Source organism: Pundamilia nyererei, unplaced genomic scaffold (assembly GCF_000239375.1).
Source record: "Pundamilia nyererei isolate P.nyererei 1_Seehausen unplaced genomic scaffold, PunNye1.0 scaffold00010, whole genome shotgun sequence".
NCBI classification, from domain to species: Eukaryota; Metazoa; Chordata; class Actinopteri; order Cichliformes; family Cichlidae; genus Pundamilia; species Pundamilia nyererei.
Window position 1 is genome coordinate 6,241,291 of NW_005187411.1, and position 13,560 is coordinate 6,254,850.

Genomic DNA, 13,560 nt, shown 5'->3' on the forward strand with positions numbered 1-13,560 from the left:
TGTGTGTGTGTGTGTGTGTGTGTGTGTGTGTGTGTGTGTGTGTGTGTGTGTGTGTGTGTGTGTGTGTAGCCTTCGAGCAGAGTCTTGGAGGCAGGAGTGACTACTTTGCAAAAGACCCTGGTTCTGAAGAAACAGGCAGAGCTGGATGAGGTGGAGAAGCGACTTGCACTTAAACGGCTGGATTTTAAAGCCTGCATGGAGGCCCTTGCTCAGCGAAGGTCTGAACTTGAAATAAAACTACAAGAGGTGAGCTGAGACCACCTTAAATGAGAAGCAGTAGTAGTTATCCATCATCTGAAAGAGACTGTCCTAATGTGGCTGGCTTTTATCTTTTCTTTTCATGCAGACTAAAGAAAAAGTAGGGAAATTTGAGAAGTTCGTAGCTGAGAATGAAGCAAAGCGACGCAGAGCGTTAAAGAGCTGTGAAGCTTCACGGGTGCAAAACATCTTTAAAAAGCAGCAGATAAAAGATTTGACAGAACAGCTTAAAGGATTCAGAGACAGGTGAGACCTTGAAATGTTGTTTTTAATTTAAAGATTTCTTTCATGAAGTTGTTTTTTAAGCCCGGCTTTGCCATGGTTTAATTTGCAGGAGGCAAGTTTTAAAGGAGAGAGTGGCAAAATACAAAATCTATGAGGATTATTTGATAAAAACACGAGATTATCTCCCCAGCAGTAAGTTCAAATGCTCATTATTGAGCCTTCAAATGAACTTGCTTTGTTTAGCCTGTTGAGTAAAGCACACAGTCCGTTTCAGATTACCTCGATGACGGGTCTGAATCTCTAGTCATGCCCATCATTCGGCGTCATGAGACCTTATCCATCACACACCAGGAGCTGCTGCAACGTTTGCAACGTATGGAGGCGGAGGTGGAGGAAGGCCAGCGGCAGCTGCAGAATATGAAGGAGGAACACAGCGTAAAGAAACTGGTCAGATATACAAATACGGATGTTAGATGTATCATGTCTTCATAGCAGTACTGTAGTTTATAGCGGTTGATGTGTTTTTGTATGTATTGCAGATGGCCAATAAAGAGCTGTCTGAACTGCAGAGTGAGTTAGAGACCCTCAAAGAGAAGAACAAGCAGGCAGAGGTTAACTTGCAGATGGAGCAAGACTTATCCAGAGAGAAGGTATGCCTTCCAGATTAGCTGGATGTGACCCTGCTCATTAATCTTGGGAACTTTGGATCGAAATAATGTCATGTGTGCCCTTCATGTTTCAGGTTACAGAAGTGGGAAGACTGCTTATGGCCATCAGCAACCTTGCAGAACAGTGTTACCTACCAAAATACGGACCGCTGGAAAAGATGAACGCGCTGACAATGATGGACATGGTGAAGGTATTTACGGGCAGGATGAGATGATTGATAGGGTCCATTTTTAGTTTACCCAAATCTTGACTGACCATTTCTTTCAGGAGTACATTCTGGACAAGGTAGACACGGAGAGGAGAGCGAGGAGGATGATGGAGTTGGGGAGTTTGATGACGAGCACAACCGCCGCGGCAAACAAAAGAGAGAGGGGGTCAATGAGAAGCTTTGGAAGTAAAACACAAATCAAAAGTTCAAGTAAAGTCAGCAGAAGGAGTGAGACATTTGGTTGATGTTGTAGTTTGAGTATTCATCACAGTGTTGTCTCTTATGGTTTGTTGAGAGTGGAGGTTCGTTCTTGAGATGGGAAGAAGCATTTGCTACCACTTCGTAGCAAATGAAGTGTTACCAAAACCTTGAGAAAAAAAAAAGCTTGTAGGAGAACATAATGTTTTTTTTTTCATTATTTGCCTTTATAACATTTGTTCAGTGTTTCAAAAATCTGTGCACCAACCTTTGCACTTAAGACGTCATAGACAAGGAAATGAAAACGTAGCTGTTTGAAATGAGATCCTCATGTTTATCCGAACTTGTAAATTTGGATTTGGGCACATTGTATTGTGAATGTTGCTTTTATTTAAAAAAATAAATAAAGTGGTCATAATCAAATTATGTAAATGCTCACTCAATCAACAGCAATCCACCACCTTTGCAACATGCAAAACACCAAAAACAAGCAGCCAATAAAATCTCCTTTGACCCTATTGCCTCACATTTCCCACGTTTCAGAGTTAAAACCTGTGATGCCACAATAATGTAAAAAGCTATAGTTTCTTGTTACTTTGGTGATTCGGATTGCTTACCCAAACCTATGACTGGGTGCCCCGAAAGCTTTATTGTAAGCACCCCACCAGCACGATGCATGAAAAATATTATATGAACAATAAAAAACAATTTTAAGTACATTTTTAATACAAATATGACCCTATTTAGCAGATAAAAGCCTGATTCAGTACTTTCATGAGAAACTGAAGACATGGCTCGCAAGCTATAAAAACCCCGATCTGGCCCTTTAACACAAGCACGTGGTTTCCGCAAACATCCGGTTTTTAGAAAGTAGGAACGAAAAGGCAACAATGTTTTGACACGCGTATTTCTTAACTGTCGTTACGGGTTTTTTGTATTGTTTCCAGGTTGTTGAAATATGAAGGTACGTCACACAGTCAGGTAACTCTTGAAACTGCGGGGTTTTTTTTCCAGGTAGTAAAACTGCTTGTTCGTCCACAGATGGAGGATGGCAGCTTGGTTTCATGTAGAGAGGACATTTCTTCGCTGTTCCCTGCGCAAATGCTGAGTGCCAAACAGCAAGTAGGCTATTTCGAAAAAGGGCTGAGGTTGATGTAGTGCAGGTGGTCACGGTCACCCCTCATAACGACTGTAGAATAACCGGACCTGTTGTCCTTTCTCAGGATCTGAGCAGCCAGTTTTCCGCCGTAAGAAAAGTTTGCGGCGACGGCAACTGCTTCTACAGAGCTTTCTGCTTCGCATACTTGGAGTCAGTCCTACACAGTGCCAGGGATTTGCAGAGGTCAGATTTAATTACTGCTGTCACTAATATCACCTGATGATTGAACAGCGTTGATTTGATAAGGGTGGTGCTTGTCTCGCCCCTCTCAATGTTAGGTTCAAGGACAAGATAATCCAGGGCAGCGCAATTTTGGTCTCTGCAGGATTTGAGGAGGATTTCTTCAGGCACCACCTGGACACGGTAAATGCACTCATATTTTTGTTTTTCTTCCAACAAGTTATTAGCATCTCCTCAGACCTCATTAGTAAAATAATGGGGGGGAAATGGCACTTTGTAGCCTGTGAGCTTTGACTTGCCATTTGATGTGTATGTAGTACATGCATCGAACAAATGATAACTCTGTGTGTGTGTGTGTGTGTGTAAAAAATATCCTAGTCATTAGACCAGGGGTCCCCAATCCCAGTCCACGAGGGCCGGTGTCCCTGCAGGTTTTAGATGCGTCCTTGATCCATCACAGCTGATTTAAATGGATAAATTACCTTCTCAACATGTCCTGAAGTTCTCCAGAGGCCTAGTAATGAACTAATCATGTGATTTAGGTGTGTTGACCCAGGGTGAGATCTAAAACCTGCAGGACACCGGCCCTCGGGGACTGGGATTGGGGACCCCTGCATTAGACAGATGTCTGCTTCTCAACTACTTGTGTACTGATTGGACCATTTGCTTTGCGTCTACAATTTCAACTGCAACACTGTACAAAGATTTTGAATCACCCCTTATTTCCTTACATTTTCCTGGGAACACAGATGCAGCATTTTACTGAAATGTGCAAAGTAATTGTAATGTAGACTAAGGTTAAAAAAAAAAAAGAAGTGTGCAGTGAGCTTTAAAAGTCAATATTTGGTATGACTACATTTTATTTAACACAGCCTGAACACTCTCAGGCAGCTCTCTTGCCATTTCTTAAAAGTCTTCATGGATAGTTCCTCAGGCTTTTCGGGGGACATCCAAAGCCCCCAGGTAGACCTTCCATGGTTTAGATGGCTATAAAACATTGTTTAATTAATCACACTATAAGACCTGTTGCCACTATTTTATTCTGCTGGAACCAAAATGGTGGCAGCAGGCTTAGGAAGTCTGAGTATGTATATCAACCTAACTTAGAATCTGGCCATCTGGATGTATGTCTCTCTGTATTACACACCAGTTTGTTCTGATTTTAAAAACGCAGTATTACTCCTGCGCTTCACCAGTTTGGCATCCTGCTAGACCTGTGTAGTTATTTTAAAAAGGTGCAGAAAATGACTCTTGAATGAAATCTTACAGGCACCATATTTTCTGTAAAAAAAGCAAAGTCTAATTGTTCCTCTTTCTGTTGAAGGTTCTTCAGGTTGTTGAGCAAAGCCAAGCAGATGTAATTGCACTATTCAGGCTCTTCAATGAGCATACTACCTCCGACAGTGTTGTGCAGTATCTCAGGCTGCTCACTTCAGCACACCTGCAAAACAATGCAGACTTCTTCCGCAACTTTGTGGAAGCACCTGATCTACAGGTCTACTGTCATGAAGTTGGTATCGGCGTTGCTGCCATATACTGCATAAAGAACCTCTGAATTATTTAAAGTGGATAATTTGAAGGATTTTGATTAAAATCTCTTCTCTTCGTTAAGGAAGTGGAGGCTATGGCGATGGAGTGTGATCATGTGGACATCTCGGCTCTGTCTCAGGCTCTGGACATCTCCATCCACATCGTCTCTATGGAAGGCGACGGACAACAGCTGGCTCACCACATCATTCCAGAAAATGGGGACCCATCCCTGCATCTCCTCTACCACACATCTCATTACGATATTCTCTACCCTCGGGCACAACTATGACCAACGAAACTCTGCTCGAATCAGGAATATTGACTCCGGTTGAATAAATTCCAACTGGGCTTGAAGACACTTACAAAATTAGATTTTTATAAAATCTTGCAGTTTACAGGAATCCATCATCTGGGGATGAGCATCTGTTGCACAATGTGCACTAAACATTTAGAGACTTTAAAATGCTTTAACTTTTTTTTTTTACCCTTTTTATAAATTGTGTCATTTGAAGTTTTTTAATAAACCTCTCAATAAACAAGTCATTTTGCCTTCTGCTTCTGTTTTTTCTGCCGTGGATGGATACTAGTCTCTGGTTTCTTCTGTGTTGAAACCCTGGTTAGGGCACTCTCCATCCCAGCAAGGGGCATTTGGGGCAGGGGGAGCTTTCCCATTTGAGTAGGATACTTGGTCTTCATTACATTCTTGAAAATGGGCAGTGAAATCAAACGCTTCAACTCCTTTTTCATCCCCTTCACCATCCTCTGCTGCTCTCTGTCTGCATCCTCATCATTTGCATTGCCTGTGGAAATGTGTGGACTTAATTTTCTGCATTGAAACTTTATTTTGAAATGCAAACTTGTTTTAAAAAGTGCTGGTTTTACCAAGTAATAAGTCATCATCCAGATCCACCTCCAGGGCTTCTGCTGCTTGCTTGAGCCAGGAATTGTGGTGTTTCTCCTTGCTGTTGTAGTACTCTACCTTTTCAATTCTCCTGGCCAAGTTTACTCGCTCCTGTGGAGGAACCCAAGTTATATCAGTTAAACCCTTTAACATCAAAAATGGACAGGACCTTATGCTGATGGATCTCACCATGATTGCATCCATGCATCTGGTCTCTATGGGAAATGTGGGAAGCTCTTCGTCCTTTCCAAGACTCTTGCATATCTTTTTGAAGTTCATCATGTCATCTGGGCTTACTAGCAGCATACAGAGGCCCTCTTTAGTCGCTCTTGCTGTTCTCCCACTCCGATGCACGTACGTCTCAGATGTTCTAGGAACCTGGCATGAACAAATCACTTCTTGAGGAACAATGCTCATTACATTGCTGTAGTTATAAGCCGTTGCCCAACATTCATCTTTTAAGCTGGTTTTTATTGTAAAGTAAAGACCCTCCTATGAGCAAGCATTTGGCGACAAAACTCCCTTTTAACAGGAAGAAACCTCCAGCAGAAAAAGACTCTGATGTGCAACCATCTGCTGAAACTGGTTGGGGGTGAGGGGAGGCAAAAGACACATTGATGAAGAGAGCTAGAGTTTAATAACAAATGATAAATGCACAGTCATGTATAAACACTGAGTGCATCACGGGAAACCTGCAGGGACTGTGTTTTATGGCTGTGGTGGTTAGTGTTGTGGCTAATTGATAACCTCTTATTCATGCTGGAGAATCCTTGGGCAACTGTTTAAGGGGTTACCTGGTAGTGAATAACATGCTGGACATTGGGGATATCCAGGCCTCTTGCTGCCACATCAGTAGTCAGGAGAACACAACTGTGAAGAGAAACAAAAGAAATGGCAATGTCAAAGCTAGGTGCCTTTAAAAAAAAGAAATCACTAATGTTTTACAGTAAATACAGCTCAAGACTGCTGCTGATTACAGGAACTACAAAAACCATCAGGACTTGAATGTGTCAAATGTTTAAAATGTGAATACTTTCACAAATTTAAAAAATGGTTTTAAAGTAGACAAAGACAAAACTATTTCAGGCATTTTTGTGCATACTAGACGAATTCCTTACTCCCACAGTTAAAGTTTAGATGTCACCAGTGGCACACAGTTACTGGATAAATGCTGAAGACAACTTGATGTTGCTACTGCAAATGTGAGCACAACTCACTTCTCCCTCTCAGCGAACCTCTCCAGGTTTTTCAGCCGTTGTTTCTGGTGCATGTTGGCATGTAGAGGCAGCGGAGTACAGTCTAGTATAACCAGCAGAGAATTCAGCCTCTTTATACAGTCAATACTGTTGGCAAACACCATGGTGCGCCCAGGATACTGGAGCAGGAAGTAATAGAGGTAGAAGTCCTTCTCATCCTTCTGACAGTGGATTTGAGTCTCAATCAGTGTCTCCACAGTTGCCTCCTTCCTGGTGAGGTCAATGACTTTGGGCTTGGACTTAATCCCCACTTTCTCCATAAGAATTTCCAGCTTGTTCCTCTTTTCCAGATTCTTCTTCTTCTTTTGAAGGAGGCGAGTGGGAAGGCTGTGAACCATCGTCAAAGTGGCAGAGAACACAAAAGTTTGCCTAGTGGGATTGAAGTGTGTCGTATTTAGCATTTCCAGCAAATTCTCCAGCTCGGCAAAATGCCCTCTTTCTACCATGCGATCAGCTTCATCAATGACCAGACACCTGTGTCATAGGAAGAAGAGGAATTAAAAAAGGATAACAAAAATCTAACAAATAGGCCTGCCTGAAAGACCTTTATCACAGAACACAGAATCAGGCTCTTTCACACATGATATGATTTGAGGGTTAAAAGCAGTGTCAGTAATCGGTGAAGGAAAAAACAAAACAAAACTTATTGTGATATTTTGTGTGGCGATATTGTATTGATACAGGAACACCAAATATTAATATTTTATTAAATACATTAAAATACTCTGGGAAAACTTTGAAAAGAGGGCTCGATTCACCTGATAGGAGGCACCCTTCCTACTAACAGGTGTAGTCTGATTTGGACTGACTGCAATCACTCTGCAAATAATTGTTATCTAATATATGAAACCAGACAGATAGCCAACATGTTGAGTCTCTCAATGTGCACAGTTCATCAACTGGCTCCCAGCTGGTTCTATTTTAGTTATATTCCCATAAAAATAGGAAGGTCAATGAGCGCAAGTTAAATGTTAATAGTAAACTAAAGTAAAATAATAAAAAAATAATACTTTAGGAAATAACTTGCAGTTTAAAAAAGGTGATATATTTTATTGGAATACTCAGCATATCACAAAATAATAAAAATCATGATAATATCATATCATAAGTGAAGTACTGTGATAATATTGTATCGATTACCACCTCTAGCAAATAAGTCAGACAGTCTTAAATTATGACTCACCTGAGCTGCCTGAGGTTGACCAGATGTGGGTGCCTCTCCTTGATCAAATCCCACAAACGCCCCGGAGTTGCTATGATGATCTCTGGCCTGCGTTTCAGCACTCGTCTTTGTTTCTGCTGTGCCATTCCACCCACCACTAAGGCTGTTTTTATATCTGCACAGCAGGAAAACATTAGCTATGCTGACATTTATACATCTCTTACGAGAAAACTGCTATCGTAACACTCTGATGAGCTATGACTTACCTGTGAATTTTGCGACAGCATCAATATGATGTTTGACCTGAACAGCCAGCTCCCTGGTGGGAGTGAGAACCAGTCCTAAGAGGGGCTGACTCTGAGCACCAGCAGGTTTTTCATCAAAATCAAAGTCTGCATTCTTGATTACCCGAACACATCCAAGCTGTTCATCTTCTACGTCGCTGTGTTCATCTTCATCTGAGTCTCCTTGATTCTGATCTTCAGCACCTTCATCGTTTTCTTTAGAAGCCTCCACTCCCTCCTCTTGGTCCTCTTCAGCTGATTTTGTACACTCATCTACAGGTGGTAAGTACAAACTCTCCACCTTTGTGACTGGTTCAGCGTCATCATTAGGTTTTTCTGGGCTATTCTTCCACTCCAGGATGGTATGGATTATGGGAATGCCGAAAGCCAGTGTCTTACCACTTCCTGTAAGTACAACATCCATATTAGCTCCACTTTTAAAAATCTGTGAACAGAACATGACACTATAAACCTATCACTTTTATCTTACCAGTTTCAGCTGCTCCCAGTATATCCATACGATCCCTGATAGCTGGAGGCAAACACAGGGCTTGGATCGGTGTCGGTGAACCAAATCCAAGACTGCTCAGTGCCCTCAGGACAGGTGGGGGGACAAACAGGTCCTTCCACGCACTCATGTCAACATTTTTGTCTTCAGAACCAGAAAGTGCAGCGTTTGTCCAATTTTTTGCCTTCTTGTGTGGGGCCTTTGTCACTTTATCTTGACTGGATTTTTCTTTTTCCAGATCTGATGAAGACTCTGGGTTCGGCTGTTCTTCTGGGACTGTATCCTGCACTGTCTGCTGCCCTTTCCCCCTTTTCTTCTTCTTCTTCCTGCTTCTCTTTGCATCTTTGGGATCAGCAGTGATGGCTGCAGAATCATTTTCATCGGCCTCACCTGCTACCTCATCCTCTCCTCCCTCAGTGGCAGCATTATCCTTCTGCTTTACGTCTTGTGCAGAAATATTTTCCGACTCCGTTGCAATCCCTTTCTTGTTTTTCCTCTTTTTCTTGGCTTTTTTCTTCGCTGGCTCACTTGTGCTCTCCCCCTCTTTGTTCTCAGAGTCTCCTTTCTCTCCAGCCTCCTCGCCGTCACCAGCTTTTCTTTTCTGTGCTTTCTTCTTCTTCTCCCTTTTCAGCTCTTTTGCTGCTTTGGCCGCAGCCTCCTCACTGTTTATTAAACGGTAATCCGTGAGCTCTTCGAAACACACCAGACCCTCCAAGCCCTCCTCGGAGAAGACGCTGGGATCGAGGTCTATGGTTTTCCATTTGCCTTTCATGTCGATGCAACGTTTCGCTGGCTTCCCTAGCCCGGTGGACATGCCTTTGTTTTTCGCCTTCATCTTCTTTGTCTTCATTTTTCTGAAAAAAAGTAAAGGTGTAAAATAAGTGACCTTAGCCGACCTCGTGAAGTTCCTAACGTTTAGTTATTAAAAGCGCACGTGCACCCCACGTTTCTTAATGCCAGCGGACAACTATTAACCGATAATTAACAGAAACTAAGCGTACAAAGTCTCCAGTAAACTACTAGTTGAATTAGTAAGTACTAAAGTCTTACCTCGACTGAGTGTAGGCTCTCTTAGACTTCTGCTACGATTACAACAACGCGAGACACGAGGGCGCAGCCATGACAGTGTTGATCACGTGGTTTGAAAAACTTTATTTAAACAACAGGCGCTGTTTCAATTTCTCTGGTCGTTTTTTTTATACGTAACCCCTTATACCGCCTATATAAACGTTTAGAAAAAAGTAATAAACGTTTAAATAATACCCGAGGATGTCAAGGGTTTCAGTTTATCAGCTTTCAGTTCAAGGATAATACGCTGTAATTTCTTAAGGTGTATTGAAGTTTGTGCCGAGGGAGTTACTACAGTAGTATTTATTATTCGTAGAAAAGATAATTACAGTTATTTTTTAATGAAGGTTGTACCTGACAAACTAGCATATAATCTAGTACATAAATAAATAAACGCATTTGTGGAAAAGAAAGTTTTCATTGGGCTCTGCCGTCCTGTAAAATAAAATAAAATAAAATAAAATAAAATAACTACACCCTCATGTTTCAGGAGCTTGCGGGACCACCTTTAACGGCGTATAACTGAAGTAATCGTTTTCTGTGTGACTCTCTGGGAGTCTCCCACATCATTGTTGAAGAATTTTAGCCCACGTAGCAAGAGTACTCTTGCTTCAATTCTTGAAGGTTGCAGGCATTCATTTATACACAGCTCTCTTAACGTCCTGCCACAGCATTTCAGTCGAGTTGAGGTCTTTGACTGGATCACTGAGTCAACATCTTGATTCTTTCCTTTTTCAGCCATTCTGTTGTAGCTTTGCCCAAACCCGCAATGTTCTGTTTCATTACACACTGAAATTTGATCATTTGACTCATTTGCATACAAAGAGTTCACTTATGACTCAATGACCACAAGATCCCAAAAGTCCTTTGATATGATATGTTGTGTTTGGTTTTCACAAAACATGGCGTTGTGCATTGTGCACTTGGGTCTCATCTGTCTAAAGGGGCTCTTATGGTTTTCTCTGATGCAACTTTGAAAACTTTAGCCATGCTGTTTGATTGTACTGTCATGAACATTGTTTAACATGCAAACTGAGACTTTTAGAGTGGGTGGGGTGTGTGTGTGATCAGGTAAATGAAATAAATTTGTCTAGAGTTCCTCTTTTTAAAATTACTGTAAACAAAACCTTTAAGGCAAAAGAAGAATCTTTATTTACAATTATTATAGTCAACCAGTAGCATCAGTTTAATAACCTGATAAGATGTGCATTATTAGAACGTGGTACTGATGTTTTTGTTTGACAGATGCAGTTACAGCAGTAATTTGTCGATTAAGTGATTACATTTACTCTGGTTGTCATAATTTGGAGATGTACGCACATTTAAAAGATCCAAGTTTGTGATGCAGGTGACGTCTTTATTATTATTGGTGAATTATGTTGTAGGAACAGAACAGAAAAAAACAAGCTTTAAACTGTCTGGGATTAAAACATCCACCAAATTAGTCATGTAGAAGCCACTTAAGAATGAACACATTACAGTGGCAAAGCTATTTTTTGGTGGGGTCAATCACCCTCCCCATGAACAGCAGGCAGTTTGTGTTTTCATGGTATATGAAGAAGAAGAAGGGTCTGTTTATAGTGAAGGTCCTCGGCAGGGAGTATGGAATGATACCGATTGTTGTGGCAGCTGCTGCAGTTGTTCCTGTCTCATCCACATCAACCATGGCCTTGTGAAGCACCTACAATGTCACAGCAAGGTTAAAAGTGTTTTGCTGCACTATTTGGGGAACAGGCACATGTGTCGCTACATGATACCGAAAGTGACAACTAACCTCTGACAGCTTGAGCCCTTTGTCCTCACTGAGCTTTGTCAAATTGGACAAATTATTAAAGACACTGGTCATGCCCATATCCGGTAGGAGATTATGCAGGGAATACGACTGCTCCATGTTGAATTTGGGCATCTTGACTTCTAGTTTCCTGCAAACAAGACATGAGTTGACATGTTGAATAGACTGGCTCATCTGCTGCAGGCATTGTTTGATGGTCATTTAGAATTTTTACAGCTAAACAACAAAATATGCAGACACTTGGTTAAAGCGAGGCATTTTTCCGCATGTACATTTTTCTCAGTTTTGCAATCCAGCTCTGAAACCTCTCTGCAGTAATCTCATCATCCACCATAGTGTAGTCCATGTCTGGGTTGGGGAGCAGGATAAGCATGGAAACACCCTCTTGGTATGGCAGTTTCAGCACTTTGGCTCTCAGAGAAACATCTTCTGCAGTGTAGTACTTGTCTTCTTTGAACATCATAGGCACCTGCACAATATTATAATTATCGATGTAGAAGGGTGCATTTCGAGTCAAATTGGAGTTGAAAGGCATCTTCCAGGCTCCTGTGGAGCAGGTAATATTGTACGTTTAGTTATAAACAAAACAGTTCAAAGGTGCAGACATGAATATTAGTATAATTAATAGCACATAAGCCCAAAATCTAAAGTGTGCAAAAAAGATTTAATTTACCTTGAAAGAAAATTGCATTCATTAACAGGAGTTTGGTCTGTTCGTCCAAGGCTGAAATCATCTCTGTAATCTTGCCTCCAGTCTTGTCCCTAATGTACTCATTGATTACTCTGATACTCTCTGTTGTGTCCGCAAAATCAACAGTTTTGATATCTGCATTAAAAAACGTATTGATTTTGGTTTCAAACTCCCTCTCCATGATAAATTGGGGTTGGATAAACAAGGCCATGCTATGATCAAATTTCAGCGATCCGTTTTGCGTGACGTTCTCGTGAAGGAGTTGAAATAGTTTAGGGATAAGATCCGGCTGGTCGGCCCTCTCCAGCGCCTCCAGGTTTAGTACCTTCAGGATCTCCTTGTGTGTGACACCGTCAGAAGCCATTAGAAGAGCCGCAAAACTGGTAGAGATACTCAGGGGGGAAAAAAAGATGTTCTTGTCATTGTAACTGGATATCTTTCTGTAAAGGTTCATGGCAAAGTCCATATTTTTGAAGGAGAGATCTGAGATGGTGGCACTGTTAGGTTCAGCTTGGTGGATAGGAGTCAGAAAGCACAGGAGGGCCACAAAGAGAAAACAGGCCATCTTCATTGTGTTTAACATCAAAATCAGAACCTGGAAAGTTTTGGGTGCACACCCAGAAACGAGAAATAAAAAAAAGCACCACTGTACAGCAGCACAATCACTAAATCTACAAAAAAATATAAGATTACACCAACTGAATACTCATTTCTTCATTATACTTAGAAAACGCTCCGAAATTCAGTTTGTTTTTAAGTTTAACGAAATAACACACGTACCTTTCAGCTTGGCCCAGATTGTGCCTGAAATTTCTCTGTATTTTTTTGGGGGAACAAAGTGCAAGTGTGCTCTACATGTTACACATTAACCACAAAACACGTATTCAGAGGTGAATCCATAAGAATCAATCGATAAGTAAATGAGACACGAGAAGCATTGGGAGTGATTTTCACTTTAATCCTGGAATGAGAACCAATATATTAAATGAAAGAATGTGCTGTTCTAACATGAAGTATAACAAAAATAATGAATTTAAGAACACAGTGAATAAAATAAGAATTAAAAAAAAAAACCCCAACTACCAACATTTTCTAATTTTTCACAAGTGCATTTTAAATAGAAAAAATAGTAGATCCAAAGGAAACAGAACGGGAACAAAATCTTGGAATCGTCTTAAAAATCATCCAGCACAATAAGCCAAACTTTGCATGACATCTAACATGTTAGTGAAGGCATCAAGACACATTTGCGCTGAATGGTCAGTTCGATGTTCTGAATGAATGTAAAGTGTTTTAATGCTGTAGTTTGGTGTAGTCACAAGGACAGATTCTCACTTTCAGGACTTTACGGTCCTGTGGAGAAAAATAAGTGAGAATAAGTCAAATCAACCACTTCCTCAAAGGGTAGGTGATGTGACACATTTTTGACATTTTCTTCATTTATTGAAATTGCTTCCCCCCCCCATTTTCA

General features: G+C 41.1%; 4 protein-coding genes across 5 annotated transcripts in view; 2 read left to right on the forward strand and 2 right to left on the reverse strand.

Annotated features, from left to right (window-relative positions):
• The window catches only part of ccdc197 (coiled-coil domain containing 197), a 3,649-nt gene extending 1,684 nt beyond the window's left edge, over positions 1-1,965 (forward strand). The window contains exons 3-9 of the mRNA XM_013908422.1: positions 70-246; positions 347-504; positions 593-675; positions 758-930; positions 1,023-1,133; positions 1,226-1,342; positions 1,420-1,965. Of these exons, the coding sequence (XP_013763876.1) occupies positions 70-246; positions 347-504; positions 593-675; positions 758-930; positions 1,023-1,133; positions 1,226-1,342; positions 1,420-1,605 (1,005 nt within the window). The 3' untranslated portion in view covers positions 1,606-1,965. The remainder of the gene's footprint in view (positions 1-69; positions 247-346; positions 505-592; positions 676-757; positions 931-1,022; positions 1,134-1,225; positions 1,343-1,419) is intronic.
• A 415-nt stretch (positions 1,966-2,380) lies between these two features.
• LOC102202061 (ubiquitin thioesterase OTUB2) lies at positions 2,381-4,980 on the forward strand. Of its 2 annotated transcripts, none has more exons than XM_005724011.1 (6): positions 2,381-2,522; positions 2,600-2,680; positions 2,782-2,900; positions 2,996-3,080; positions 4,222-4,407; positions 4,510-4,980. In XM_005724011.1, the coding sequence occupies exons 1-6, from the start codon at positions 2,517-2,519 to the stop codon at positions 4,714-4,716; spliced, it is 684 nt and encodes a 227-aa protein (XP_005724068.1). In that variant the 5' UTR covers positions 2,381-2,516; the 3' UTR covers positions 4,717-4,980. The 2 variants fall into 2 exon arrangements, with proteins under 2 accessions (XP_005724068.1, XP_005724069.1); XM_005724012.1 differs by having other exon boundaries at positions 4,222-4,392.
• ddx24 (DEAD (Asp-Glu-Ala-Asp) box helicase 24) lies at positions 4,900-9,680 on the reverse strand. Its single transcript, XM_005724010.1, has 9 exons — positions 9,589-9,680; positions 8,521-9,392; positions 8,013-8,435; positions 7,768-7,921; positions 6,546-7,058; positions 6,123-6,198; positions 5,518-5,706; positions 5,310-5,439; positions 4,900-5,227 (listed from the first exon to the last, which is right to left on the reverse strand). Exons 2-9 carry the CDS (start codon positions 9,386-9,388, stop codon positions 4,968-4,970), a joined length of 2,613 nt encoding a protein of 870 aa, XP_005724067.1. The 5' UTR covers positions 9,389-9,392; positions 9,589-9,680; the 3' UTR covers positions 4,900-4,967.
• Positions 9,681-11,095: 1,415 nt separating this feature from the next.
• Positions 11,096-12,914, reverse strand: serpina10b (serpin peptidase inhibitor, clade A (alpha-1 antiproteinase, antitrypsin), member 10b). Its single transcript, XM_005724108.1, has 5 exons — positions 12,870-12,914; positions 12,072-12,684; positions 11,671-11,944; positions 11,381-11,528; positions 11,096-11,287 (listed from the first exon to the last, which is right to left on the reverse strand). The coding sequence occupies exons 2-5, from the start codon at positions 12,670-12,672 to the stop codon at positions 11,096-11,098; spliced, it is 1,215 nt and encodes a 404-aa protein (XP_005724165.1). The 5' UTR covers positions 12,673-12,684; positions 12,870-12,914.
• Positions 12,915-13,560: the final 646 nt, after the last annotated feature.